This window comes from Pipistrellus kuhlii, unplaced genomic scaffold (genome assembly GCF_014108245.1).
Source record: "Pipistrellus kuhlii isolate mPipKuh1 unplaced genomic scaffold, mPipKuh1.p scaffold_m20_p_22, whole genome shotgun sequence".
NCBI classification, from domain to species: Eukaryota; Metazoa; Chordata; class Mammalia; order Chiroptera; family Vespertilionidae; genus Pipistrellus; species Pipistrellus kuhlii.
In genome coordinates this window covers 3,164,044-3,191,479 of record NW_023425521.1, presented here as the reverse complement: position 1 = coordinate 3,191,479, position 27,436 = coordinate 3,164,044, and the positions used below count along the sequence as shown (strand labels likewise).

At 54.5% G+C, this 27,436-nt stretch overlaps 2 protein-coding genes and 1 long non-coding RNA gene across 7 annotated transcripts in view; 1 reads left to right on the top strand and 2 right to left on the bottom strand.

The window, feature by feature from the left end:
* MMP28 (matrix metallopeptidase 28) overlaps window positions 1-24,961 on the top strand; it is a 25,777-nt gene extending 816 nt beyond the window's left edge. Inside the window, exons 2-9 of one of the 5 annotated variants that reach the window (XM_036451192.2) lie at window positions 10,923-11,002; window positions 11,232-11,419; window positions 12,208-12,267; window positions 16,886-17,110; window positions 19,546-19,791; window positions 20,514-20,663; window positions 20,952-21,119; window positions 22,155-24,961. In XM_036451192.2, coding sequence (XP_036307085.1) covers window positions 10,923-11,002; window positions 11,232-11,419; window positions 12,208-12,267; window positions 16,886-17,110; window positions 19,546-19,791; window positions 20,514-20,663; window positions 20,952-21,119; window positions 22,155-23,071 — 2,034 coding nt within the window. In that variant the 3' untranslated portion in view covers window positions 23,072-24,961. Of the gene's footprint in view, window positions 1-10,922; window positions 11,003-11,231; window positions 11,420-12,207; window positions 12,268-16,885; window positions 17,111-19,545; window positions 19,792-20,513; window positions 20,664-20,951; window positions 21,120-22,020 lie in introns of all 5 variants that reach the window. The other 4 variants (XM_045586161.1, XM_036451194.2, XM_036451193.2 and 1 more) reach the window with 4 other exon arrangements.
* On the bottom strand, window positions 1,635-2,671 carry LOC118726419. The gene is made up of 2 exons (XR_004990299.1): window positions 2,513-2,671; window positions 1,635-1,895 (listed from the first exon to the last, which is right to left on the bottom strand). It is a non-coding gene; the product is annotated as an uncharacterized LOC118726419 (long non-coding RNA).
* Window positions 23,956-27,436, bottom strand: CUNH17orf50 (chromosome unknown C17orf50 homolog). The gene is made up of 3 exons (XM_045586049.1): window positions 27,424-27,436; window positions 24,577-24,877; window positions 23,956-24,466 (listed from the first exon to the last, which is right to left on the bottom strand). Exons 1-3 carry the CDS (start codon window positions 27,434-27,436, stop codon window positions 23,956-23,958), a joined length of 825 nt encoding a protein of 274 aa, XP_045442005.1.

Below are 27,436 nucleotides of genomic sequence, written 5' to 3'. Positions count from 1 at the left end.
TTCCTCCTTCGGACTCAGCTGCTTGCTGTAGGTTGCATAAGCGAGAACTTTTTGTGAGGTGAGAGTGGGGGTGGGCTTGGGACATCTATTTTCTAGATTACGGTGATTGTAGCAATACACAGGTGTCTCATCTTTTCTTTTCTTCTTTTCTTTCTTCTTTTCTCTCTCTCTCTCTCTCTCTCTCTCTCTCTCTCTCTCTCTCAAAAGAATACAGAAGTGCTTCTTTGGGAAAGAAAGAAAGAAAGAAAGAGGGAGGGAGAGAGGGAGGGAGGGAGGGAGGGAGGGAGGGAGGGAGGGAGGGAGAGAGAGAGAGAGAGAGAGAGAGAGAGAGAGAGAGAGAGAGAGAGAGAAATGGATGTGAAAGAGACACACGTACCCTTTCGACCACGGCCCTCACTCTAACTACTGAGAAGCCCCACCAGGACTCTGTGTTCTTAGCTCTTCACAGAAATAGATCTGGGGTTGCCACTATTTTAAGGCAAAGAGATGCAAATAACTTCTAAATTACCGAGCCCAGCACTCTGCCCTGAGACGTGCCCACCTAAGAGCATCTTTCCTGCTCTACAGCTGCCAGTTTAGAGCTTCTCAGTACCCTCACCCCCTTTCCTGGAAGGGGCGGGCTTTCCTGGAAGGAATTTGGGAAAGTGGAGGAGGGCCCACAGCCGGCTTCTGTCGCTGCTCGGGAATATCTGGGAATGACTGCGCTTTAACAAGAAGGTCCTTTCTCAAACTCCCTGCCCCTGTCCCCTTCCAAGCACTGGTCTCTTGCTCTGTGTTCTCTGCTTCTGGACATTTAAGAATCATTTTGTTCTCTGAATTTAGAATCTTACAACATCAAGTGCAAAGTCCTTGTGGCCCCAGGAGAAAGCTTCTGTCTACCAAGCCAAGTCCTGTTAAGAGTCCCCCATCACCAACTCCCCCCCTCCTGTCCAGGTCCTGGGCGATCCTTGGCAGGAGAATAGAGACAACAGCTCAGCCGCTCATGCCTGTGGAGGCCTCAGATGGAGAGAATTTCATCCTGGGAAATGTAATATCTAACAGATTGAGTCTCTTTCCGTCTATTTAACATAATTGCGGTAAAGGGGATTTTCAACTCTGAAAACAAGAAATATTTTAAAAGCATAAAGACTCCGGAAATGTGTAATGGGTGCATAGTGTCTCCATATGCCTATGCCTGTACATACGTATGTTGTACATATATAAATTGGGATGTGTATGTGCATGTGTGATGTCGGTACGACTAGATGTGTTTCTGTGTATGGTCAATTGCATGGTCTTTGGTGACAGACAGACCTGTGTGCAAACCATAGGTTTAACCTCTGTGAACCTGTTTTCTTCTCTGTGCAATGGGGTTAATAATGCCTGTTTCACAAGATTATTGTGTGGTTTTATTGAGATCCCTAGTTCCTAGAAAGTAGTTTATGAAAGGAAGTTGCTGTCAATGTTGTTAGTATCATCATTATTTTAGAGAACAGAGACTCAGATTAAAGCCCTGGCTTGGTGACTAGCTCTCCTAAAACAATGACAAAATGCACAAGGAAACTATTTTCAGCATTGGACAACAGATAGCACAGCGCTGTAATTCTCAGACGGTGTTGCTTTTACGATGGCTACATTACACATAACTCCAAAACTTAGAAAAGTAAAAGCCATTTACTATGCCCATTGGTGCCATGGTTCAGAATTCAAACAGCACATCAGGGCAGCTTGTCTCTGCTGTGCAGCATCTGGAGGTGGGATCGTCTGAAGGATGCTTACTCGTCTACCTGGTAGTTGATGCTTGCTGTCAGCAGGGCCTCAGTTCCTCCCCATTCGGGCCTATCCACAGTGTCTCTTCATGTGGGCTAGTTTGGGCTGCCTCAAAACATGGAGGCAGAGTCTCCAAGATAAGTGTTCTGAGAAGTAGAAAGGGAGACAGACAGACAGACAGACAGATAAGCAAAAGAAGCTGTGCCCTTCTTAGGGCCTAGACTGGGAAGTTAGGCATAATCACACCTGCTGGATCAGTCACAAACCCCCCAGGTCAAGGGGAGGCAACATGGTCCCCACAATCGGTGGGAGGAGTGCTGAAGTCACGTTGTGAAAAGAGCATGGAAATGGAAATGTCACGGTCATTTAGGGAAATACAACCATTGCAGAACGGAACGCACAAAGTAAGCCCCATGATCACTCCGGCTCTCTGCTCAGGTACAATCCCCTGACCTCGGTGCAGGGAGCTAGACCCCAGGAGAGCATAGCAGTCCTACTGAGCCCATGGACAGAGGCCAGGTTGCAGAACATAGACGGAAAGAAATAATAAAAACAGACGGCGTGATCTTAACACATTGCGGACGGATCATGGGAATTCTCACTTCTTATTACACAGTGTTTTACGAAGTGTTCTACTTTAAAAAGATATTAGCCTGTAAGGACATGTAATAAATAACTTCAAAATGCAATAGGTATTTAACTTTAAAGCGTGCCTTTAACATTTATGTAAAACGTTTTTTGTGCTCGTTCAATAGAAACCTACCTGGCCACTGGGCAAAGCCAGCAACACAACTCCCGGTCCGCAATGTGTTATTTCCTTCACTTCTCCAGGCTGCAGTTTCCTCTGGAAAATAAGGGAGTTAATTTCATTTAAATGGTTTAAATGACTTTTTAGGTTTTCTCTAGCGCTAACATTGGCTTTGGTGTGATTGGTGTACATTTCATCTGCCTGTGTGTCCATGCCTGTGTTCCCATGTCTCTGTGTGCATGGCTGTATGTGTCTCCTGTGTGCACTCAAAGTAATAAAACTGAGGGCTTTCCGGAATGGGCTTTGGCTGGGAGGAGACTGACTGCTCACAAAGCTGCATTATGAACAAGGTCATTGTCACCCACTTAGCAGAACTAGGGCTGCTCACACACTGGTGGGTGGGAAGGGCCTCCACTGCCCAATTGCGAGACTGAGGGTTAATGAATGACATCATCATCCTGGCTTCATTCTCATTCTCAGCGGGGCCCTACTCTGTTCTTGGGTGACAGACTATCCCAAGGGATCTATCTACCGTGTTTGGCTCAGACCTTCCTTAGAACCACAAGGCAAGTATGTGCAGGACCTGCCTTCCACGCGGTGGTGGTCTGCGCAGATCGGCACAGCCACTCCCAGGGTGGCGCACTTCAGGAGCTGGGGAGTTGGTTTCTCCAGGGAAACATTGGCGCTTCTGTGAAGTATCCACCCCCAGATGCAGTGTCTGCTTCTCATAGCCCAGAGCCATTTATCTGACTTCGTGTGAGTCAGAAACTCAGAAGCCCGGGTGTGGGAGCCATTTCCAAGGGCTCAGCTCAGTGACTCATGGGTACAGGGTGAATGGAAGTACAGGAGACACTCTGAAGGGTCCCAGAGAAGCAGGAGTTGGTGGGAAAGCAGTTGCCAAGCCAGCTTGAGAACCAAGAAATCTAGTACGGAGGCCCTAGCTGGTTTGGCTCAGTGGATAGAGCGTCAACCTGCGAACCGAAAGGTCCCAGGTTCGATTCTGGTCAAGGGCACGTACCCAAGTTGCAGGCTCCTCCCCATCCCAGGCCCTGGTCAGAGAGTATGCATCCTGGAGTCAAATGTTTGTCTGTGTGAAGAAACATGCTTTGGTCCTGTTACATACCTCTGGCTGGTCAGAGGACTGGGTTGGGATGCGATGGGATGTGATTCCAGACTCTACTGGTAGCCACAGCCCGAGCAGCTTCTTCCCTCCGCTCTGCCCCGGGCCTGCCTGCAGAGGAGACAGAAGGGAGCCGGGGAGAAAGAGCCTAGTTCTGCCTTCTTCTTCTTTGAGGGCTGTCTCCGCCGTGGGGAGGGCAGCTTGGCTCTTGCTCCTTCACTTTGAAAGCCTCTGAGTCACTTGTTAAAATGTGCAGGAAAACATCCTGGAGAGGTGTTGGACTCACATACTGGCTCTGTCCCTCACTACGACCTTTAAAAAAAAAAAAAAAAAAAAAAAAAAAAAAATATATATATATATATATATATATATATATATATATATATATATATATATATATATATATATATATATTGATTTTTTTACAGAGAGGAATAGAGAGTTAGAAACATGGATGATGTGCCAGCAACCAAGGTACATGCCCTTGACCGGAATCGAACCCTGGACCTTTCAGTCCGCAGGCTGACGCTCTATCCACTGAGCCAAACCAGTTTCGGCTCACTAAGACCTTTTACCAATGTACTGCACTCCTCGGAGACTTACTTTCTTCATCTTTAAAACGGAATAACAGCCCTGGCCAGTTGCTCAGTGGTTAGAGCATTGGCCTGTGCACCAAAGGGTGCAGGTTTTGGCCCCAGGCACGATGTGTGCGGGAGGCAACCAGTTGATGTGTCTCTCTCACAGTGATGTCTCCCTCTCTTTCTCTCACCCCTGTCCACCTCTCTTCCAGTGTCTCTAAAAGCAATGAAAAATTTAAAAATCCTTGGGTGAGGATTGACTAAAATAAAATAAGAATAAGCCCGGCAGGTGTGGCTCAGCAGTTAAGCATCAACCGAGGACCCAGGAGGTCATGGTCAAGGCCCCCAGAAGAGGGCTGGCCAGAGGCAGCCAATGGATGGTTCTCTCTCTCTCCCTCTCCCTTTCTCTCTGAAATCAAGACAATCGATTAAATAAGTAAATATAAAATAAAATGGGAATAATAACCCCTGGCCTCTGTTCTTACAAGGTGTTTGTGATGCTCGAAGGCATAATCCCCTTAAAAACTCTGAAATAGCCAAGCACTCACTGTGCTCTTGATTACCCGAAAACAGCTTTATTCATAGGACGTGCAAGGCAGAACACCAACAATCATCCCTCGAATCTTGACTCGGCTAATCATGCAAAAGATGTATTAAATGATAAAACACAGTCACGTAGCGTCACTTTGAAAAGCCTAAAATCATAATGAACATAAAATGAGCTGGAATAAATCATAGATAAAGCAACATGGTTTCTCTATGAACTTGCCATTTTGCAATTTTTAAATTTCTGGGCTCTTTTTTTTTTTTTTAATTGATTATGGTATCACATAATTGTCCTCATCCCCTTCTGAGCTCATTTTTGCTGCCGGGATTCTTTGATATGGAGAGTGTCACAGCCACTCTGTGGACTTGAGACTGGGAGCTGGCCCCTCCTAGACTTCCAGCAATAAAGCTCTGTGACTATAGAGGGGAAAATAATGTTTTGTTTTTTATATATATTTTTATTGATTTCATAAAGGGAGAGAGAGAGAAACATCAATGATGAGAATCATTGATTGGCTGTCTCCTGCATGCCCCCTTCTGGGCATGTGCCCTTGACCAGAATCGAACCCAAGAACCTTAAGGCCACAAACTGATGGTCTATCCCCTGAGCCAAACCGGCTAGGGCAGGGAAAAGAATGTTTTCAATGGGACAATTATCCCAAAGCACCTTCTTACTGGATTTTCATGATGCTCCTGTGAGAAACATAAGCAGTACTCTTACCCCCATTTTAGACTTTGGGGCACAGAGAGGCTAAGTAATAGTGTCATAGATCACACAGAAGCAAAGCTACAATAATAGACAGACCTGGAGTATATCTTAGCTCTAATCCGACTCTCTCGTTTTACAAAAGAGGAACCTAAGGCCCAGAAAGGTGCAGGGCTCACCCAAGCACACATAGCTAGCAGCAGCCCCAGGAATAAAACTCAAGACACTCAGCCCAACCAGTGAAGCTCAGTGGTTGAGCCTCGACCTATGAACCAGGAGGTCACGGTTCAATTCCTGGTCAGGGCACATGCCTGGATTGTGGACTAGATCCCCAGAGTGGGGTGTGCAGGAGGCAGTTGATCAATGATTCTCTCTCATCATTGATGTTTCTATCTCTCCCTCTTCCTTTCTTAAATCAATACAAATATATATATATGTATTATTATTATTTTTTTTTAATGAGACTCAGCCCAGTACTGTTGTCCTGCCAGGCCAGTGACTCAGAGTTCCTGACTCAGCCCTGGATTCGTTTTGCTAACCCTTATTGCTTGTCTTGCCCTGGCCAGAATAGCCCCTTCCCTCAGGCATCAGATGGGCTGGGACCCACACACCCTGTCATGACAAGTCAGGACGAATGCAGGGCTAGAACCCCCGGCGCTCTGATTCCACGGAGCTCTCTGGGCTCCAGGGGGAACCATTCTTGTTTTACCCAAACATCCCAGCCACGCCCAGGGCTTTCCAGAGATGACTCCCAGGAAAGCGGCCCCAGCCACCACCAGGAGGGTGAGGCAGGTTGGCACCAGCTTTTAAACCCAGGCAGGTGAATCACCAAGGGCACGGCCTTAGGGCTTCCTCTCCATGCAGCTCCAGGGGAGCGAGAATTGCCAGGCAGAGCAGAGCGGGCCGGGTGCTGCCTCCATGAAGAGGGGCAGGAGGCCAGGGCTGGGGCTCAGGGCGTCCCTGGGAGGACACAGGCCCCAGTAACACTGCCGCCTGGAAGGGAAATGATGCCTCTGAGGCGGTTCGTGTGGAGCTGAGATGAAAACGAGAGCTCCGCCTCTCAGGCCTGCCCCCCTTTCCCAGGATCCCTGTGCCTCGGTGTCCTCTGCCCCACACCCTGCTCTGATGCAGACAGGGACGTTTCTCGCACCTTTGCAGGGGAAACTGAGGCACGGCAAATGGGTTAGGGGCGGCTGCAGGAGCAGAGGTGCCTCAACCCTGCCTCCTCCTCACCAGGGACATAGGTCTGCCCCCCTCGACAGAGCAACAGAGCACTCAGCTCAGGCAGTATTCAGGAGACCCTTTCTGTAATGAAAAGCACTTTAATTAGAGGAATAGTAAACAGGAAATAAGTGTAAGAGGGTTCTTTGTTGTTGTTGTTGTTGTTGTTGTTAATTCTCCCCCAAGGATATTTTCCCATTTATTTTTTTTAAAAAGAGCGAGTAAAGGGGACAATAGAGACAGAGAGAAACATCGATATGAGAGTGACATCCATTGCTTGCCTCCTGCATGCGACACCCCAACCCGGGCCAGGATTGAGACCGCATCAGAGGTACAGTACCCTTGACCGGAATCGAACCCGCAACCCTTTGGTCTGCAGGCCCATGCTCTAGCCACTGAGCCAAACTGTCTAGGGCTATAAGGGAGTTTTTAAGTCCTGCTAATCTCCATGATAATACTTCAGGGCTTTTGTGGAAATACAAAATGTCAAGTTCTTGAGATTTCTCTCCCTCATTCTTTTGGTGTCTGTTGGCTCGCGTGAACACAGGCTCACTGCTCCCCGGGAATTCGGCTATGCCTGGCAGCCCGCAGGGTCCCAGAGGCAGGCAGGAGAAAGGACTTCTCAGGAGTCCTCCTATGGACCCTTGAAAAAAACACCTCCACCCCCATCCTGCCCTCCACCCACCGTGCCTGCCAAAGCACCAGGCATGGGCCCAGCCAGGAAACAGGAGACGCCGCTGCTCGTCCATTTCCCCTCCCTTCTCCCCCTCTGTCCAAGGTTTCCTAGCTCCAGACCTGGAGCCAACTCCCTGATAAGGGCTGGGTGGGTTTGGGGGGAGAGGCACAGGGAGTGCCAGCCCGTTGGCCTGTGACCCAGTCTCCTCCAAATCACTCACTCAGCAAAACTGCTTCTGCGGACACACTCACTCCCTGGCTTCCGGTAAAAAGCCGCGCCCTCTCCATCCTCACCAGGGGAAAGGGAAGAGGCGAGGAAGAGAGCCAGGCACCTGGCTGGGCGAGGCGCTCCTGGGATGGAGCACCTGCCCGGAGAACGGAGGTGTCACTGCCTCATTCAAAGCAGTTCCCATTCTCACAGATGGGCTGCATTCCGAAAGCCTGTTGCTAGTTTTCCCTGTACGTTAAACCAGCCAGATAAACTGTTTATTGAGCATGAACTATAGCAGGCACGATGCTGGACGCGCACTGCTTTATTTAATCCTTCTGAGAATCCTGCGGGGGGGCAGGGGGGTACCCTTGTTCTCACATTGTGGCTGAGGAAGTGGAGGCCCAGAGAGGTGACGTCATCTGTCCCTGGCCACCCAGCAGGGTCAGGGTTGGGAACGGATTCTGGATTCCAAGCCCAGTGGTTATTCCATGATGCCATACTATTTTGAGCCGTAAATAGTCTTCCAGATTAAGCCACAAAAACTCCCTTAATCCATTATGCATCCCAAAATAGTGTGCTCGTGAAAAGGGAAAACAGAAAATAGGGCTGAAAGTCTAATGAGTTAGGGCAGGAAAACAATAAAGCAGGCTTGGGGAGTGTTCTGTGGTCCAGAATAAGGGCTCCTTATGGGAAGTGGCTTTAACGAGAGGAGGACGCGGAGGTAGCTAAGGACGGATGTAATGAAATCCACCAAGAGGAGGCTGGATGCTGGCAAAGGCTTAGGGGCTTGGGGTCTGGCTCAGTGTCTAGTTTCCTTCCCAATTGCTGCCTTTTTCTCGAGGCAGCAGCTATGGCTGGAGTTGACCTGAGTGAAGAAATGCAGCAAAGGCCCTGGCCGTCGTCCCGTACACCAAGAGGTTGCGGATTTGACTCCGGGTCAGAGCACATTACTGGGGTGCAGGTTTGATCCCTGTCAGGGCAGGTACAGAAGACATCAATTGATGTTTCTCTCTCACATCTCTTTCTCGCTCTCTCTCCCTCTTTCTCAAAATCAATAAACAGCCCAGCTGGTGTGTCTCAGTGGTTGAGCATTGACCTATGAACAAGGAGGTCACGCTTCAATTCCCAGTCAGGGCACATGATTGGCTGCCTCCTGCACTCCTCCCATGGGGGACCAAGCAGGAGGCAGCCAATCCATGATTCTCTCATCATTGATGTTGCTATCTCTCCCTTTTCCTTCCTCTCTGAAATCAATAAAAGATTAAAAAATTTTAAAAATCAATAAACGTCCTTGGGTGAGGATTTAAAAAAAAAAATGCAACAAATACAAGTGAGTAAAAGAACAGGGAAGACAGAAAGTGATTTCTGTAACATAGCAAGGAGGGGTAAAAATTGAGAAACAACGTGTCTACGTGAGAATTAAGCAGCCCGGTGACATTTTAAAGAACCCATTCCTGCAGCTTCATCAGTGAGAAAGGCAAGCAGGGAGCCAAGTACAGTGACACCCCCCCCCCCCTCAGGTGACCGGTAAGGACAATGAATCACACACTTCTCTCCAGCGGCTGCTGAGAGAGCGGCTTCCCGGGTGGGCGGCAGTGAGTAAAAGGCATGTGGGGGATGGAGTGTTCTCCAGCCCCACAGCTTCCCATCACCCACGTGCTGAGATTCCAGCTTCTCCTCTGAGCTCCAGGATCACACAGCCAGCGCCAACGGACCTCATCAGAGTTTATCTTAGTCACACACACACACACGCCCCGTTTTTCCTTCAGGCTTTCTCATACAGTAAATGGCATCATCTTCTAAGGCAAACACGTAGGAGCCATCCTGGATTTCTTCCTTTCTTTCATTCCCCACCATTAACCCACCAGGAAAATGCAAATAAAACTCACATTTCTTACCCTGACGGACAGTTGGCCTGCCTCTGATGTCATCACGTTTCCTGCGGCTTCACGTGAACCCACTGCCCCAGCCCTCCTTCTGTGCCGCAAACAGGCAACGTCCTTCCTAGCTCAGCCTTTGCATTTGCTGCTCCCTCTGCCCAAACCCCCTTTCCCACCTTGGTGCAAGGCTAGCTACTTCTCATTCTCTCCAAATGTTTGTATTGATTTTTAGAGAGAAAGGAAGGGAGAAGGATAGAAACATCAATGAGGAACATCATCCCAAGGCTGCCTCCCGCACGCCCCCTACTGGGGATCCAGCCTGTAACCTGGGCATGTGCCCTGACAGGAAATCAAACCGGTGACCTCTTGGTTCCTGGGTCAACTCTCAACTGCTGAGCCACACTAGCCAGGCATGTCTCATTCTTTAGGACACTCACATCGAATATCAGCTCTTCAGAGGGCCTTCCCTGACCTCCTCATGTAAAGTGTCTAAGTTATTCTCAATCACATCATTCCATTTCTTTTCTTTATAGCATCAAACGTTCTCCTTTATTTGCTATCTGCACTTTTATTGTCCCCATCCACAAGTGTACATATAGGTTCCTTTAAGAGTGTCTTGTTGACTCATGCACCTGGCAATGTACCTAGTACACTGTATGAATAATCAAACAAATGAATGAAAGGAAGTTGCAGGTTTCGAATTCAAACAGTGCTTCTCTAGAGAGTTAAGGTTTCGTATAAACCATAGGGTTGAAGGTAAGGCCATTGTTCTTAAATATATCTGCGTTCGGGAGGAGGGCAATTGTTTAGGGAGTAGCCAGCATTAGGTAATTAACTCCCAATCCATGCTTGGCAGAGCCTGCAGGGGATCAGCTCAACTCCTGACCAACCCCGAAATGTTCCTAAAGAGATGGCAGGTGTCAGGAGAAGAGTTGAGGCATATCGATCATGTATGTTTACATAAAGTTATAATAGCTGTCCTGCATGGAGCCCGTGCTAGGTGAGAGGTACTGTGGTAAGTACTTTATATTTACTGTTGTGATTCATTCACACACACACACACACCCTGTAAAGCAGGTACTATTTCTAAATCCACGTTACAATTGAGAAACCAGTGATTGAGGGCAGTAGCTTGCTAACTGGGATTCTAAACCAGGCAGGCCTGACTCCAGAGCCCATAACTCTACAGTCCGCTGATAATGCCATGCGACACTCAGGGCAGGGACTGCGTGGCCAGTGTTAGGAATAAAGAAGCTAAGGTTCAAGCATAATGAGTGACTTGCTCAAGACCATCAGCTAGCGGTTGGTGGCCTGGGACGAAGTCCAAGTCCTGACTCTGATGCCAAAACCCTTTCTGCTGTAGCTCATGGACCCTGTTGGGATGAGGGGTGAGTCCAGGCACGATGCAGGTGCCAAGGACACTTGGAGGTCACAGGAAGAGAAAGGATGCCACACAGTGGGAAAGGCTGATGCTCCTCTCTCCCCCAGGCATTTCTGGAGAGGTATGGCTACCTCAGTGAACAGGCCCCCGGAGCTCCCTCCTCCACAAGACTCAGCAATGCCATCAGGTAGGATGGAGGGGCGTGAGGGTTTGGCAGTGCTGGATATACGCTTAGGTCATCTCCTCCCTCCTGGGGGAGGGCTGCCCCCATGTGGGTCCAGGGTGCCATGCTCCATTGTTCCTCCCCACAACAGCCCACTCCCACCCGCCCCAGCCTCCTGCTGTATCCAGGGAAGTTCCCTGCTCTCACCACCCACCCTCCCTTTGTGGTCCTTTATCTCAATTCCTCCCCACAGGGAGTTCCAGTGGGTGTCCCAGCTGCCCATCAGTGGCGTCCTGGACCCCGCCACCCTCCACCAGATGACACTGCCCCGCTGTGGGGTGGCGGACACTGACGGCCAGGCAGCCCGGACCGAGCAGGTCAGCGCCCTGTTTGCCGGACGCCGGGCCAAAATGAGGCGCAAGAAACGCTTTGCAAAGCAAGGTGAGCACCGTGGCCACCTAGCCAGGACGGGATTCCCCACCATCCGGGCCCCACGGCCAGAAAAAGGGCTCCGCCTCGGCCTGGGCTGTGTCCATAACCTCGTCCCTGGCGTGGGGGCGGGAAGCACAATGGGACCTGAGGACCATGTTTGTGAACAAAGACATTTACATCAGTTTGATTTTGTCCATAGTACATTTTCAGCAGCTTGATTGGACTATAACTCATAACCAATACAATTCACCCGTTGAGAGCCTACAGTCCAGTGGCTTTTAGCATATTTGCAGAATTGTGCAACCATCATCACAATGCAATTGCAGAACATTTTCATCACCTCAAGCAGAAACCCATGCCCCTCCCCCAGCTCCTAGCAGCCATGAATCTACTTTCTATCTCTGTGGATTTGCACATTTTAGGCATTACACTTCCTCCTGTTATGATTTAATTGTGGGTTTGTTTTTTTTTTTTTTCCTTCCCTTCACTTCTTCCTCCTTCTTTGGCCAAATCCAGTCTTCCAGGGTCAAAGGTTACTGATCTAAGATTTGTAAGGATTTTATTCTCCTGTCCATTCTTCATCAGTAACAAGTTTTGCAGTTTACTAAGTCTAATTTCCTCTGGTCACCTTCTGCCGTTTTCAAGATTCGGGATTGTTTAGTCAGCTTTTTACCTGGAATGAATTTTACTGTGAGCCCTTCGGGCGATAGTCTCTTTGAATTTGCAGTAACTACTTTTACCCACCGTGTCCATTAGGAACCAGGCCAGAAGGCACATAGTTTGTTTTTATTTCTTAGCTAACCCCAAAGGAAATGGAGGGCATTTCCCCTCAGCTGCTGGAGGATGGCCATTTCCAGGTATTCGCCGATCCAGTTCAGCTGTGTCTACACTCCCAGCTGCCCCGGGTCTCCGGTGCTGACACGGTGTCCTGGGCAGCAGAGGAGAAGGACCAGGCCTGAGCACAGGAGGCCCTGGCAGAGCAGGAAGAGCGACATTCCTGGGGCACAATGGGACCTGAGCTGTGTGACCTGAGCTGAGTTACTTTGCTGTTTCCTCATCTGAGACACAGGCCCTTTAAGGATGCAAAGGAGAGATGAGTTCTGATAACCCAGGGGAGGGGGCTCGCCCTGGCCAGTGTGGCTCAGTTGGTTGGCGCATTATCCCATATATGGAAAGGGGGCAGGTTGGATTCCCTGTCAGGGCACATGCCCAGGTTTCAAGCTGGAATCCTAGTAGGGAACCTGCAGGAGGCAGCTGATCAATGTTCTATTCCCACATTGATGTTTCTCTCTCTCTCTCTCTCTCTCTCTCTCTCTCTCTCTCTCTCTCTCTCTCTCCCTCTCCCTCTCCCTCTCCCTCTCCCTCTCCCTCTCCCTCTCCCTTTCCCTCTCCCTTCTTCTCTCTTTAAAATTAATTTTAAAGGAAGGGGGGGGGCAGAGATTGTGAGAATACAGCAGAAAGGGGGGCAGCCCCAGACACAGACTCAGCAATAACACTTCCAGGCTAGATTCCATGGAGATTTGGGATGATGCTTCCTGGATGGTCAGGGCATGACTTGAGCACTCAGGATGCTTCCTCCCAGCAGCACCTCATCTTCTCATGTGCCAAGGGAGAATTTGATGGAGTGTCTGTTGGTCACTGTCCAATTTGGAGCATCCCTTTTATTTTATTTTAAAAACTATATATTTTATTGATTTTTAGAGGAAGGGGGAGGGAGAGAGGGATAGAAATATCAAGGATGAGAGAGAATCATTGATTGGCTGCCTCTTGCACGCCCCCTATTGGGGATCAAGCCCGCAATCCAGGCATGTGCCCTTGGCCGGAATAGAACCTGGGACCTTTCAGTCTGCAGACTGACACTCTATCCATTGAGCCAAATCAGCCAGGGCTGGAGCATCCCTTTTAGATAGAGATTTGGGCTAAGGCGCCTCTCATGCAGGCGGCTGCCCCCCACCAGCCTCGCCCCATTTCCTTGTCTGACCCCTGGTCCAGACGGCCGGGTTAGACAGAGAATTTCCCTCTCGGTCACAACATGACTTCACTTCCTTTCCTCCCTGGGTGGGGAGGTAGTCCCTGGATTCTAGGGCCTAGAAGGAAGTTGTAGGTTTGGCAGGCACTGAGCCTTTCCTAAGCCTTAGGAAAGAAAGTGTAATAGTAACAGCTCACACCTATTGAGCATTTATGATGTGCCAAGCACAGCTGTGAACAGATTAACTCATTTTCTCCCGGAACAACCCTCTGAGACAGGTACCACCATTACCCTCACTTCCAGGTGGGCACGCTGATGGACAAGGAGCTTAGGCAACTTTCCCAGGGCCAAACAGCCAGAGGGTAGCCAAGCCTTCTTGTCACTGGAGGATTGAGTGAGATTCCAGATGTGGAAAACCCCAGGATATGGGTAGGTGCTTTAAAAATGAGTGGAAAACCCCAGGATATGGGTAGGTGCTTTAAAAATTTTATGGATTCCGAAGCCAGTGACTTTTCATTATGTGGGCAAACGCCGTGCTGAGAGAGCTGGACTCCAGGGTAGGAATGCCAGATAAAACGCAGGATTCCCACGTTGAATTTCGATTTCAGATAAACACCAAATAATTGTTCTGTCATTATGTCCTTATACTAAAATAATGACGTGTTGACCTGAAGTTCAGGTTTAGCCAGGCATTCTGCATTCTCATTCGCTAAATCTGGCAACCTTCTTCCACACGCCTGCTCCCCTCTGCACCTGCTGGTTTTCAGTGCCCCCAGAGCTGGTGGGGTGGGGAGCCCAGGGGCGGAAAAGGAAGAAGGGAATGGATAATCACTGGGCACCCAGCGCATACCAGGCAGCTGCGGGTTGCTATGTCATCTCTACTTTGCAAATAAGGAAACTGAGGCTCGGAGGGCTTCTGTCCTTTGTAAGGAAAGGTACTGAGATTCCAACCCTTGTTCTCTCCACCGCAGCAGGTTGCTATTGGGAGTTAGGACTCTCGCTCGGGTCCTGCCCAAGCAAGGAATCTAGCTCTCCTCCCTCCCCCTCTCTTTTTCCTCTTCTCTCCCCTTTTGGGTATTATTTTTTAAATTTATTGTTTTAAATCCTCACCGAGGATATGTTTTTATTGACTTTAGAAAGAGAGGAAGGGAGAGGAGGAGAGAGAGAAGAAAAAAAACACTTCTATGTGAGAAAGAAACATCGATCAATTGCCTCCCGTACCCACCCCAATCAGGGATCAAACCCAAAACCTGGGTATGTGCCCTGACTGGGAATCCCTTTTGCTGTACGGGATGATGCTTCAACCAAATGACCCACACCAGTCAGGGCCCCTTTTGGATTTTAGATCAAGGGTTTAGGGTGCAGTGCCAGGTGCTAGGGTCGCCTGGGGGTTGCCATGGAAACAAGCCAGGCATTTGGGGTGGGGCCTGCAGTGGCCAGCCTGCTCCAAAGACAGGAATCTGGGAGAAGCCAGGGGACAGGGCTCAGGCCACTGGCCCCGTAGTCCTTCCTTCCTGCAGGCACACCCACAACCTACCACCCTGCTCCCCGCAAGGAAAATGGGTCATTTTCTCTCAATTCCTGTTCCTAGGTATCTCCCTATTCCCTGCCCACCCCTCAGCTGCACAGAGGATTTGTATCCTTTTATCCTTCGAGCTGTCACCTTCCCTGACCACGTAGAGTGAGAGAATTGCCCCCTCCCTGTTCCCTGTCTTTGGAGTGAGGGCCACCCTCGCTCTGGGGTTGGTTACCCATCGCAGGGTGTGAAAGAGCCCAATGCCAGCTCCTCTCCCCGCCCCCCAGTGCCCAGTGCCAGCTTACAATGCTCTAGAAGTGTTAATGGCTGCGCTTGCTTCTGGACGCCAGGCCTCTCCTCCCATCGAACCCTTCCCTCTCCCCTCCCTGAGGGCTGGTCGCTGGCTGGGAGGGGTTGGGTGGCTGCCAAGCCAAACAGGCCAGGAGGCAGCATTGCCTTGAATGGAGCTTGGCTCAGGGGTGGGAGAAGGGACATCCCCCTCCCCCGCTTTCAGGGGGGGGATGGGGAGAGGGAAAGGGTGCTCAACTCCTCGGCCCTCTGTGACCCTCCCTCCCATCCAGAGACTGTCAGCTCTCACACAGCCCCTGCTCACCCAGAGGAGCGACGACGTGCAGGCACGTTTATAAGTCTTAGCAAATGTGTCTGCTTATCTGCTCAGAATGAAAAATGCATTGAATTCGGTGTCAGGGCCTGGGCTCCTACTTTGTGTGTGACCCTGGGGGCAGTTCTTACACACACACACACACACACACACACCCGGTCTCAGAGCCCCCAAATAGAGGAGAGGTTGACCGAGGACATGGCTCAACCCCCACCACTTCCCTCCTCTTGCCAGGACTTCCTTGGGACAAAGGGGCAGGAGGCCTGGACCTTCAACTGCCCCGCCCTCAAGGGGAGGGGGCGCTGTGCCCGCTCAGCTGGTGCCCCAGCATGGTCAACCCCGCCCTGCCTGCTGTCACCCAGGCCCCAGGGATTTGGTCCATTTGGGAAACTGAGGCCCAAAAGACATGACTCTTGTGTGCTCCTGAGCCCAGAGTCCTGCCTCCAAGCAGTGAGTCTTCTGCTCGGGGTCCCAGTCTCAGTCCCTGAGCGTGCAGGGCTCAGAAACAGCCCGGGAGAACTCGGAGTGTGGGCCTTCGAAGCACCCAGGTCCTGGGCGTGTGGTGAGCTGGCGCTGGACCCAGACTAGCTGACCTGGGGCTTGGCCCGAGGCCCGGGTCTCGGCCCTCAGGGAGGAACTGCTGCGGTTCTGGGCAAAGGAATAGAAAGGCCCAGCGGAGTGGAGATGGATGGAAAAATTGCTCTCGGTCAGCGACAGAACACACCCTTTGTTCTTGTTTTCACCTCAGGGCTCTCCAGGGCCCCTGAGGAAGCGAGTGAGAGGGCCAGGGGTCAGGGAGGGACCTCACATAAATGGGTCTTGTGATGGCTACTCGGGGAGAGGCCCCGGGAGCTGGAAAGGGAGGCGGCCGGAGGGTGTGAGGGCTGGGGAGGAGGATGGGTCAGGAAAGTCAGGAAGGGCAGGGAGGTGGTGACCCCGTGGCTCTGCCTCTCCTCCACCCGGCACCGTTGTCAGGGGTGGGGTTTGCTGCCAGCAGGAGGCACAGAGTGGATTTTCAGGCTCGGCCCAGGCTGTGAGGGAGGAGACCCCAGACCAGAGGGTCCCCCAGGCTGGGGGTTCTCCTGGGCAGCGGCTGCATCGCCCCCATTCTGTTTTGGAGGCCAATGCCGCTTGGCCAAGGTCCTTAGGGATCTGCTTAGGCCAACCCACTAGGCAGGGATTCTCCAGGACAAGGTAGGCTGATCTGTCTGAGAGCAGGGTCTCCCCAGCCAAATGGGGGCCATCGCAAGGCAAGGGCTGTGTCTTCCCCGCCGGACCATGGGCTCCTGGGGGAAGGCCTATCTCCCTACCATACGTGTTGCCCCGGGGACCAGCCCCAGGCTCTGACGTGGCCTCTCCGGGTGGCAGGCAACAAGTGGTACAAGCAGCACCTGTCCTACCGCCTGGTGAACTGGCCGCAGCACCTGCCGGAGCCCGCCGTCCGGGGGGCCGTGCGGGCCGCCTTCCAGCTCTGGAGCAACGTGTCGGCGCTGGAGTTCTGGGAGGCCCCGGCCACAGGTCCCGCTGACATCCGCCTCACCTTCTACCAGGGGGACCACAACGACGGGCTGAGCAACGCCTTCGACGGCCCAGGTGCTGACAGCCTCTCCCCTCCGCAGGCAGAGGGGGCCCTGCTAGGAGGGGCCGTCTGCGGAGGGCAGTGTAGCATGCGCTCTCCCCAAGGCCTTGCCCAAGCTGCATCCCCCTCCAAAGAGCCCTCAGTCTCCTCATCTGTCAAACGGGAACAGAACCTGCCCGATGTTGTGCCCTGCGGCTGTGGGGATGGTCAGAGGCGGTTCTGCAGGGAAAGTGCCTTGCAAACTCTAACGAGCATTTTATCTTTTCTGGGAGGGCCTTCTGCAGTCCCATCACCCATCCCCGGCCTCCAGACAAGCCTGTGCCTCTATTTTTATTTTTTTAAAAATTGATTTTACATAGAGAGGAATTGAGAGGGATAGAGAGTTAGAAACGTCGATGAGAGAGAAACATCCACCAGCTGCCTCTTGCACACCCCCCTGCTGGGGATGTGCCCGCAACGAAGGTACGTGCCCTTGACCGGAATCGAATCTGGGACCCTTGAGTCCGAAAGCCAACGGTCTATCCACTGAGCCAAACCGGTTTTGGTACCTGGGCCTCTCTTGTTCTCCAGACCAGGATGGCTGAAGCCACCACTGCCCTACACCTGCCCTCCCCCCCAAGCCACTGTCACCGTCACTGCCTCCGAGCAAGAGGCCTTCTACCTGCTCCTGCCACAGAAGCGCTTCAGGGGCCCACGGCCCAGATGGGCCTCCTGTCTGCCCCCAACCTGAAGGCTTCCAGCTGAGATTTACATTGCTGATCCCCCCGCCCCCTTCTGCTCAACACTGGCCTGCAGAGCCTAAGCGCAGGCTACCTCTGCATCCTCCCAATTCCCCTCTCCCCCCCTCTGCACTAAGGAGTCAGAAAATCTGATCAAACCCCTTCAGCTGGGCACTTAAGCCCTGTGTGGCCTCAGGGCTTGGGCCCCTACTCCCCTGCAGTCTCCTGCTTTCCAACAATCCCATTCAGAGCAAAGCCACTTGCAGGCCCTGCTGCCCAGACCAGGGTAATGCTGGCAGAAATCTAGGCTTTTTGAGAACCCGCCGGTAGGACACACACATGCTTGCCTATGATTCATTTCATCCATGATTATCTACATGAGACGTTTCCATCCGTCCCCAGGTGGAGTCTGGTAGCAAAGACAGCACTAGGCTGGGAGTCAGCTCTCTGATGTGGAACAGGTGCTCCATCTTTAGTCAAACACCTCCCATCTGTCTCCCAAGATCGTTGTAAGGGTTGAATGGAAAGGCGAGCATTGCTCAGAAACGGTTCAGGGCACATTCAAAACAGGGAGGCATGCGTTCTTCCCACACGTGGCCATCTCTGCACGCCCACGAGGCTCTCCTCAGCATTAGCTTCCAGACCGCTGTCAGTCCCCATTGGGCTGGGCTCCAAGACAGCAGCACTGGCGGGACCCTCAACATTACCACAGAGCAGTGTGCTGCCCCTGCCCCTGCCCCTGCCCCTGCCCCTGCCCCTGTCCCTGCCCCTCCCCCTGCAGAAAGTGGCCTCTGAAGGTGGGGCCCTGGGAACTGCATGGCTGCTAGACTAAATCTGGGGCACCCTACACTTGAGCATCACTGGTCCAGCCCAATTCCTTCTGCTCACTCCTATTATAGCAGGGAGTAAAGACCCACAGAGGGAAGGCAAGGACACAAGAATACATACACCTCCCCCTCCCCCCCCCCAAGAGTGGAAGGAAGAGGGAGACAGAGACAGAAACATCCATGATAAGAGAGAATCACTGATTGGCTGCCTCCTGTACGCCCCCTACTCGGAACCAAGCCTACAACCCACCCATGCATATGCCCTGACTGGGAATCGAACCATGATCTCCTGCTTCATGGATCGATCAATGCTCAACCACTGAGCCACACCAGCCGGGCAAGAATACATGTACTTTTTTTATTAAAGAAACTATGCATACCCATGAACACACCCAGTGCCCAGATCAAAACACATTACCAGCACCCCACAGGGTCTCCCCTCGTGCTCCAATTCTGGGGTAACCCCTGTACCTACTTCAAGATCTTCTACATAGCATTTATTATATGCTGGGCACTCGGTGTAGGTAACACACACAGATACACACATCTCTTTTCAATCCTCAGAAAAAACCCTGTGAGGAAGAAATCATTATCATCACTCCTGTTTTCAGATCGGGAAGTGAAGGCACAGAGGGTTTAAGAGACTTGCCCAGGGTCACTCCCCTAGAAAATGGGGAAACCAGGCAGTTTGACCCCATTAGCACGCGCACCCCTCTGCCTCCCAGCGCCTGCACGCCACAGCTGGGCATGGGGTCACCGCCCTTGAGCTCCTGCCAGACGGAGTTGGGAGGGAAATTGAGCAGCAGAATACAGCCACACGCTCCCCTGGCGTGTGCGCTGGGCGGTGGGTGGGAACGCGGGGGTCGCGGGCGGCGGCCCCCCTGACCCCCGCGCCGCCTGCAGGGGGCGCCCTGGCGCACGCCTTCCTGCCGCGCCGCGGAGAAGCGCACTTCGACCGGGACGAGCGCTGGTCGCTGAGCCGCCGCCGCGGGCGCAACCTGTTCGTGGTGCTGGCGCACGAGATCGGCCACACGCTCGGCCTGGCGCACTCGCCCGCGCCGCGCGCGCTCATGGCGCCCTACTACAAGCGGCTGGGCCGCGACGCGCTGCTCAGCTGGGACGACGTGCTGGCCGTGCAGAGCCTGTATGGTGAGCCCCCGGACCCCGGACCTGGGCCCCAGACCCCGGACTCCGGACCCCGGCCCCTGCCCGCCCCTGCCTGCAGGCCTGGGCTCCTCCATTGCATCTTCCACCCTAAGCGCGGGTCTCCATCACGGGCCCTTCCAAATCCTTAGGCTCCTGAAATCTGAAAAACCTCAAACCCCACCTCACGCATGCTTGCCCTGGATCAACCCCAACGAATCAAATGCCTGGGCACAGTCCTGCCCAACCCCCCACCTCCACGGTTGCTCTCACATCCCTGCCCATCACCCAGACCCAGTCCTCAGACTCACCCCTTCCCCTACCCGCTACGCCAGGGCCCTCATCCCTGCTCCCAGCGGCGCTTTCTCTCTATCCCAGTGGCTCCCAACCGGTTTTTTATTGGCCACGCGCCCTCTGCTTTGTCCGGGAATCAGAGGAGAGAGAGTACACTGCGCTGCACTTCTTAGTTCCACACCCTTGGAGAGCCCCCGCTTCCAGTTTGTCTCTGTTGGCGCCTCTTTCCAGACTGAGATGGGAGCGAGGGCTTCTGAGTTTAGTGCTATGGTTAACACCCACAACCAAAGACAATTCTTAACCCCACCCCCGCTCTCCTTCCCGGCCCCTCCTATCGGACAGGGATGAAAGGAGCCAAGGGGAGGGAGGGGTCTTGAGCCCGCAACCCCCTCCTGACCACCGTGTGCTCTCTCCCTCTCCCCTCCCGCCTGCAGGGAAGCCCCAGGGCGGCTCTGTGGCCACCCAGCTCCCCGGAAAGCTGTTCACCGACTTCGAGGCCTGGGACCCCCACAGATCCCAGGGAAGGCGCTCGGAAACCCAGGGCCCTAAATACTGCCACTCTCCCTTTGACGCCATCACTGTAGGTAAGACGGTCCCACCCATGCAGTGCTTCCTCTTCCCTCCTCCCCACGTTTCAGGGGTTTCCAGAGCTGGAGTTCAGGGGGAGCAGAAAGGATAAGACCCAGAAATTCCAAACCAAAAGGATTCTGCAAGGCAGCAAGCCCGTGCCAAGCAGAACGCTCCTTTCTCCTCCCGCCCAGCTGTGCCCGCTGCCTCCTCTCTGGTCAGCGTGGGAGCCGGGTTCCGGGCCTGCGCCTTCGGCAGGGGGCGGGTGGTCCCTGCTTCACTCTCTCTCTCGTCTCTCTGCACAGACCGGCAGCAGCGACTGTACGTTTTCCAAGGGAGCCACTTCTGGGAGGTGGGAGCGGATGGCAACGTCTCAGGGCCCCACCCGCTACAGGAAAGGTGGGCCGGGCTGCCCCCCAACATCGAGGCGGCCGCAGTGTCACTGGAGAACGGAGACTTCTTCTTCTTCAAAGGTACCAACCCGGGGGGCCGATGAGAAAGGGGGTCCTGCCCAAGGTCAAAGGAGGGGAGGCACCTCAATTCCAACCCCAACCTGTGGCCTGGGGAACTCTCCCAGGAGATTCCTTCTGTGGTGGATGGGGGAGGCGGTGTCCAGCTTGTTCGCGAGGGAGAGGGTGGGAGAACCCCAGAGAAGACTCTAGAGCAAGCATGTCAGACTCCATGGTCGGCAAGTCTGACATGCTAGTCTCAAGGGAAGAGAGGACCACGCTGAGCTCTGTGATTCTGCAGAAAGTCCTGCCTTCCTCAGATCCTCGCTGTAGGTGGGGCTTGTTGTCACTTAATTCTTGGAGCTTTTGGTTTTCTGAATGGGGAACGCAATCCCTCGGGTTTGTTGGGGAAGAAGGATGGAAAGAACATCCTGTCTGAGCAGTGTGCAGTGTATCACTTCAGTAAACAGTGTTCGTTCATTCATTCAACAAGCACGGAGCGCCTTCGACAGCCTGGGCGCGGTCGGAGGTGTTGGGGTATGTAGTGAGCCAAAGTCCCTGCCCTCCTAGAACTGGGAGGAGTAGTGGCAGTGAGGACAGCCCCTGGCCTTCCCTGGAGCCCAGTCCTCACCCAGGGAGTGCCCGCTGCTACCCAGGGAGAGGGGCTAGACATGTTCCTTTGGCACCACGTGCCCTCTACTGACACCTGCTGGAAGCCCAAGCCACAGCAGTCCCTCCCCTACTGTTCATAACCAAATATTAATTAGTATGATCCATTTTATCACAAACACTGACCGCCTTGGGCTCCAACACAAGACGGAAGAGAGGGTACCGGGGACAGAGTTGGGGTAGGGGGGCAGAGTTGGGGTGGAGGCCCAAAGGGTGAGAGCTGCCAGCTCACCCTGGCTCTCCCAACGCCCCGCAGGGAGTCGATGCTGGAGGTTTCGGGGCCCCGAGCCGGTGTGGGGTTCTCCCCAGCTGTGCCGGGCAGGAGGCCTGCCTCGCCACCCGGATGCAGCCCTCTTCTTCCCTCCTCTGAGCCGCCTGGTCCTCTTCAAGGGGGCCCGCTACTATGTGCTGGCCCCAGGGGGGCTGCAGGTGGAGCCCTACTACCCCCGAGGCCTGCGGGACTGGGGCGGCGTCCCCGAAGAGGTCAGCGGGGCCCTGCCCCAGCCGGACGGCTCCGTCGTCTTCTTCAGGGACGACCGCTACTGGCGCCTGGACCAGCCCACACGGCGGGTGACCGCCTCGGGCCGCTGGGCGGCGGAGCTGCCCTGGATGGGCTGCTGGCACGTGAACTCGGGGGGTGCCCTGTTCTGAAGGCGCCCCCACCTCATGGTGAACTTCAGGTGCTCTCATGGCCAGCCCCAGGGGCAGAGCCTGTCTCGGACGCCTCTCGGAGGCCCTCCCTGCAGAAGGCTCAGCGGAGAAGTTGGTCTGCGTCTGCTCCCCGGAGAACGCGGCACTCGCTGTCTTGGCGCTGTTCCCAGAACGTGGAAGTGGGGCCGGGATCAATCCCGGGAGAAGCCAGAAAGGGCCCCAGAGGCCACAGCCTTTTTCACAAGGACTTTCTTCCCTGGGGCGCGGGGATCCTGCTTTTTCTGCTAACGGCGCGGCTCCTGCCTCCGAGGCAGCGGCACTGGGCAGCCAGGCAGGCCGCAGGGCTCCGCAGAGAGGCTGGGACCACTCTGCAAGACTGTGTGCCTTCCCCGGAGGACCTTCTGGCTCAGTTCTTGGAGGACGGTGTCCTGTTTAACAGAGGCCTGCCTGCAGAGAGCCTGGATGGGCCGGGTACAAGGGACTCCGGCCCCGAGGCCCTGAGTGGGGTCAGCACTGGGAGCCGGAGGGAGATGGATGCAGCCCAGCTTTCTGGGGGAGGCTGGATAAAGAGGTGCCCACGCTGGTGGGCCTGGAGGCGCCAGTCAGCCTTCTGTGGAAGAGCTTCCAGGGAGGGAGGTGGGCATGGCTTCTGGTGAGGTGGTGACTGTTCTTCTGACCAAGCCAGGACCAGCAGGCTGTGAGTGTGAGCATGTGTGTGTGTGTGTGTGTGTGTGTGTGTGTGAGAGAGAGAGAGAGAGAGAGAGAGACAGACAGACAGACACGGGAAGAGGGAGCCTATCTCTCCTCAAAAAGCTCAATGTCCTCGCCCCCTCCCCTCACCACTCAGGCCAGATGGAGAACCACGTGTGGTAGGGGAGGTCAGGCTCTCTGAGGGCCTCACCGTTGGGGTTGGGGTGGGGACTGGGGGTGCTGGGGGCACTGCAGGCTGGGGGAGGCTGGTGCTCCCAGTGGCCACACACACAGCATTCCAGCAGCTCCTCCTGGCTGGCAGGAATAGCTGGGATTCCTCCGGAAGGAGCCAGCTCCCCCAGCTCCTGCCTTCTGCCTCAGCCAGCCTCAGGGCTGCAGCGTCTGGCTCTCAGACCCCCCCCCCCCCCACACACACACACAGACACACACCTGCCGGCGCCTCACGTGCACCCAATGGACCTCAGCACAGTGACCTCAGCCCTCAGCCAGACCGGCTTCAGGGGGGGAGAACGGCTTGGCCAAGCTCAGCCCTCAGCTTCCCACGGGCATTCCTGGCCCCGTGCCTTCCTTTTTCCCTCTGTGCAGCGGGAGAGTGACCTCTGACTGCCCTTGGATGCCTGTGCTGGCTCCGCCCAGGCCTGGGGGCGGCGGAGGCGCCGGCCTGCCTTTCCCCTGGGGCCTGACCTTCTGCAGCAGGGAAGGCGGTCACCGCCGCCGTCCTCACCAGGAGGGCACACCTGGCTCCCGCGCTTTGCTTACAGCTTTATTGAATGCTTTTCGGGGAAGAGCAGGCTTCTCGGAGGGCGAGGGAACCCAGAGGCTATGTCCTCTAGGGGGCGATGCCGGGAGGACCTGAAATACCCAAGAGAGGAGCGTGAGGCTCTGCCCGGGGACCAGAGCCAGGTGGCCAGTGGGCACTGGGCGATGCCAGGGGAGGGGGCCCCAGGGGCGCTAGGGGAGGAACGGAGCTCCGGGTGGCCTTGGGCTCTGCCCTGGGCGGGCGACAGAGGACCTGAGGGGGGCGCTCTGGGATGTGCTGAGAGCGCTCAGCGCTGGGGACAGGAGGACGTAGCGGGGAGTCGGGGGTCAGGAGAGAATGGGGGCGGAGGGGCACAGAGGCTCTAAGTGGGGGCGCTCCGGGGACCCCCGCCCCGCCCGAAGCCCGCGCCTCACCCAGGTCCGGGTGCTCCAGAACGCAGTGCGCTACGTAGGCCGGGTTGCTGTGCAGGTCGCTGCATTTCTTGCAGAAAAGGATCTCGCAGAGCTCACAACCCCCGCCGCACGGCTGCTGCGGCCGCTGGGTCTGCAGCACGCACGGCTCCTCCTCCAGGGGGGTCCGCCTCCTGCGGTGCGACCGGGCCCCCTGACGCTCGGTGCTCCGCGCCGGCCCCTCCCGCCGGGCCCGGGGCGCCCCCTCACCGGTCCGCCCGGGCCCGGGGCGCCCCCTCACCGGTCGGCCAGCGCCGCGGGGCCGCGCAGCAGGGCCAAGGGCAGCAGCCAGCTCCAGAAGCCGCTGTCCGCGCGCCGCAGCAGCGCCACCTGCTGGGCGCTGGGCTCCTGGCGCAGCGGGCTGTACGACACGGTCTCCCGCTCCTGGGCGCCCTCCGCCTCCCGGGCCTCCGCCTCGCCCTGCGCCGCGCTCTCCGCCGGCTGCCTCCCCTCGTCCTCCTCCTCCGACCCCGACTCCTCCGCCTCCTCCTCCCGGACCCCCGGCTCCTCCGGCTCCTTCTTCCACAAGGGGGTCTTCACACCTGCGGGCGGGGCGGGCGGAGAGGAGGTCGTACCCTGACTGTGCCCACAACCCGACTCTTTCCCCGCACCCTATCCACCCCTCCACCCCCCAAAAAAGCTCATCAAAGATGGTGCGTACGGAGGAGCCAGCAGGACTCCAAGTGAAGGTTACAGCGCCCAGGATTTCCCGGGCCTGCCTGGCTGCACCCCGCATCACCCCCACCCTGATTGCCCAGGTTTCTGCGCTTCCTAGGGTTTGAGACAAGTCACGCTGCTTCTGTCTAGTTCCCTTTGCTCGCCTGTGAAATGGGGAGAGCAGTGCCTATTTCAGGGGTGGTTGTGAGGCAGGTATGAGATCGCCCAGCTGGGCCAGCGGGCAGCAATGAACAGGAGGCAGCAATGAGACTTTCGAACCTGGAACCAATGAGGGCTCATCCCCTCCTTTCTGACTGGCTCTAGGGTGGGTACTGGTCTGTGGCGGTCCATAAACATCGATCAATAAACATCGTGTACTGGCCTGAATCCTACCACGTGGTGGTTTGTTTTCTAGATGATTCTTCCGTCTTCCAAGGGGGCCCTGCCTTAAGGAAGCCCAGCATCACCTGTGGAGGGCTGGGTGGGCAGCGGGCACAGAGCACCTCGTTAATGAGAAAAAGGTGCCTCCAACGAGCAGAGCAATTAGGAAAAGCATCTCTTTCTCCTTCAAGGCATGACCCCGATGGCCAGCCAGAGTCAGCTGCCACAGACCCCTCTGGCCGATGTCTTTGTTCAGGGCACAAATCCCACGACTCTAAGCCCCTGCGGAGGCAGAAAGTTCCTGGGCTGACATGGAGAGTAACCACCTGCGTGACTGGGCGGTGTCCAGCCTTAGTAGCAAACACCAGCCCAGCGCCCTCCGGTGCCCTGCTGTCCGCTGGGTCTGGGGAGCTGGCCTTGTGATGGAAAGAAGTGGGAGGGGTGCCGAAACCAGTTTGGCTCAGTGGATAGAGCATTGGCCTGCGGACTGGAAGGTCCCAGGTTCGATTCTGGTCAAGGGCATGTACATTGGTTGCGGGCACGTCCCCGGTGGGGGGCGTGCAGGAGGCAGCTGGTCGATGTTTCTCTCTCATCGATGTTTCTAGATCTCTATCCTTCTCCCTTCCTCTCTGTTAAAAAAATCAATAAAATATATTTAAAAGAAGAAGAAGAAGAAGAAGAAGAAGAAGAAGAAGGAGGAGGAGGAGGAGGAGGAGGAGGAGGAGAGGAGGAGGAGGAGGAGGAGGGTGACAGAGAAGGCACAATGCTGGAGGTTGCCCTGGAAAGGTGAAGGAAATCTGCCATGGACCCCTGCCTGACCTACAGAGGTTGGAGACGAAGGGGAACCGTGATAAAATTAGCATTCTAGCTCGCATGTCTTAAGCACCAATTTCATGCAATCACCACGCTAGGCTCTCTCTTCAGACACCGTGTTCCTTCATCGTCACAACGCCCTCAGCGAGGTGAGGTAGGTCACAGAGGGGCCTGCGAACTTCATCTAAGAGTGTTGGAAACCTTCCAAGAAAAGTTGTTCTCTCTTCAAAGATTCTGCCCGTTCTTGGAGCTCTGTGGTTGTGAGAGGCCAGACCCACTGCACAGCCAGAGAGGGGCGCTGGGGACTTGGCAGGAGGGAGGGAAATTGGAGAGAAAGGTTGGGACTTGGGTAAGGTGACCGGACGTCCTGCTTTTGGCGGGACAGTTCCGATTTTCAACAATTTGTCCCGCGTCCCGTGGTGTTTTAAAAAAGTCCGATTCCCCCCCGAAAATCGGGACTTTTTAAAAATGCTATGGGATGCGGGACAAATTGTTGAAAATCGGGACGTCTGGTCACCTTAGACTTGAGGAGCCAGGCCATGGCGTGTGGACTTTGGTAGCATGTGAAGTTCACAGAGGCATTTAGCAAAGGGTCCAGAGCCAAATTCACGTGTTTGGACTCCATCGCTGTGCCCATTTCCCCCCCTCCACAGTGCTCACTAAGCACCAAAGGCCACAGCCCTTCCGCAGCGGAAACACTGAGTGTTCTGATGCAGGGACACGTCCAGAGCTGTGTTGTAGGATGTTTCCTCCGACAGAGGAAGACCCACTGTGGTCCAGGCCAGAGAAGATAGAAATGTGAATCGCAGGAGGTTAAGAAGAGGAAGCAGATAACAGGAATATTCAGGCCATCAAAACCGGTTTGGCTCAGTGGATAGAGTGTCGGTCTGTGGACTGAAGGATCCCAGGTTTGATTTCGGTCAAGGGCACATACCTTGGTTGTGGGCACATCCCCGGGGGGGGGGGGGGTGCAAGGGGCAGCTGGTCGATGTTTCTCTCTCATTGATGTTTCTAGCTCTCTATCCCTCTCCCTTCCTCTCTATAAAAAAAATCAATAAAATATATTTAAGAAAAGAATATCCAGGAAACATAAAGGAGAGGGCTGTACGTGGATGGGAATAATCTTAAAAAGGCTGGGCTTGCTACTCTGGGGTTACCATGGTGACGAGCTGGTTGGTCCACCCTGTAGTCAAGAGACCCTTTCCTCTGGCCTCTCCCTGCCTCCAGCCCCACTTACCATCCTTATCCAT

Excerpts from the sequence above, each read along its gene's own strand:
- CUNH17orf50 (XM_045586049.1), bottom strand. Across the intron at positions 24,467-24,576 it reads CCCGCGGCGCTGGCCGACCG|GCGGACCCCCCTGGAGGAGG; the intron begins GTGAGGGGGCGC and ends GCACCGCAGGAG.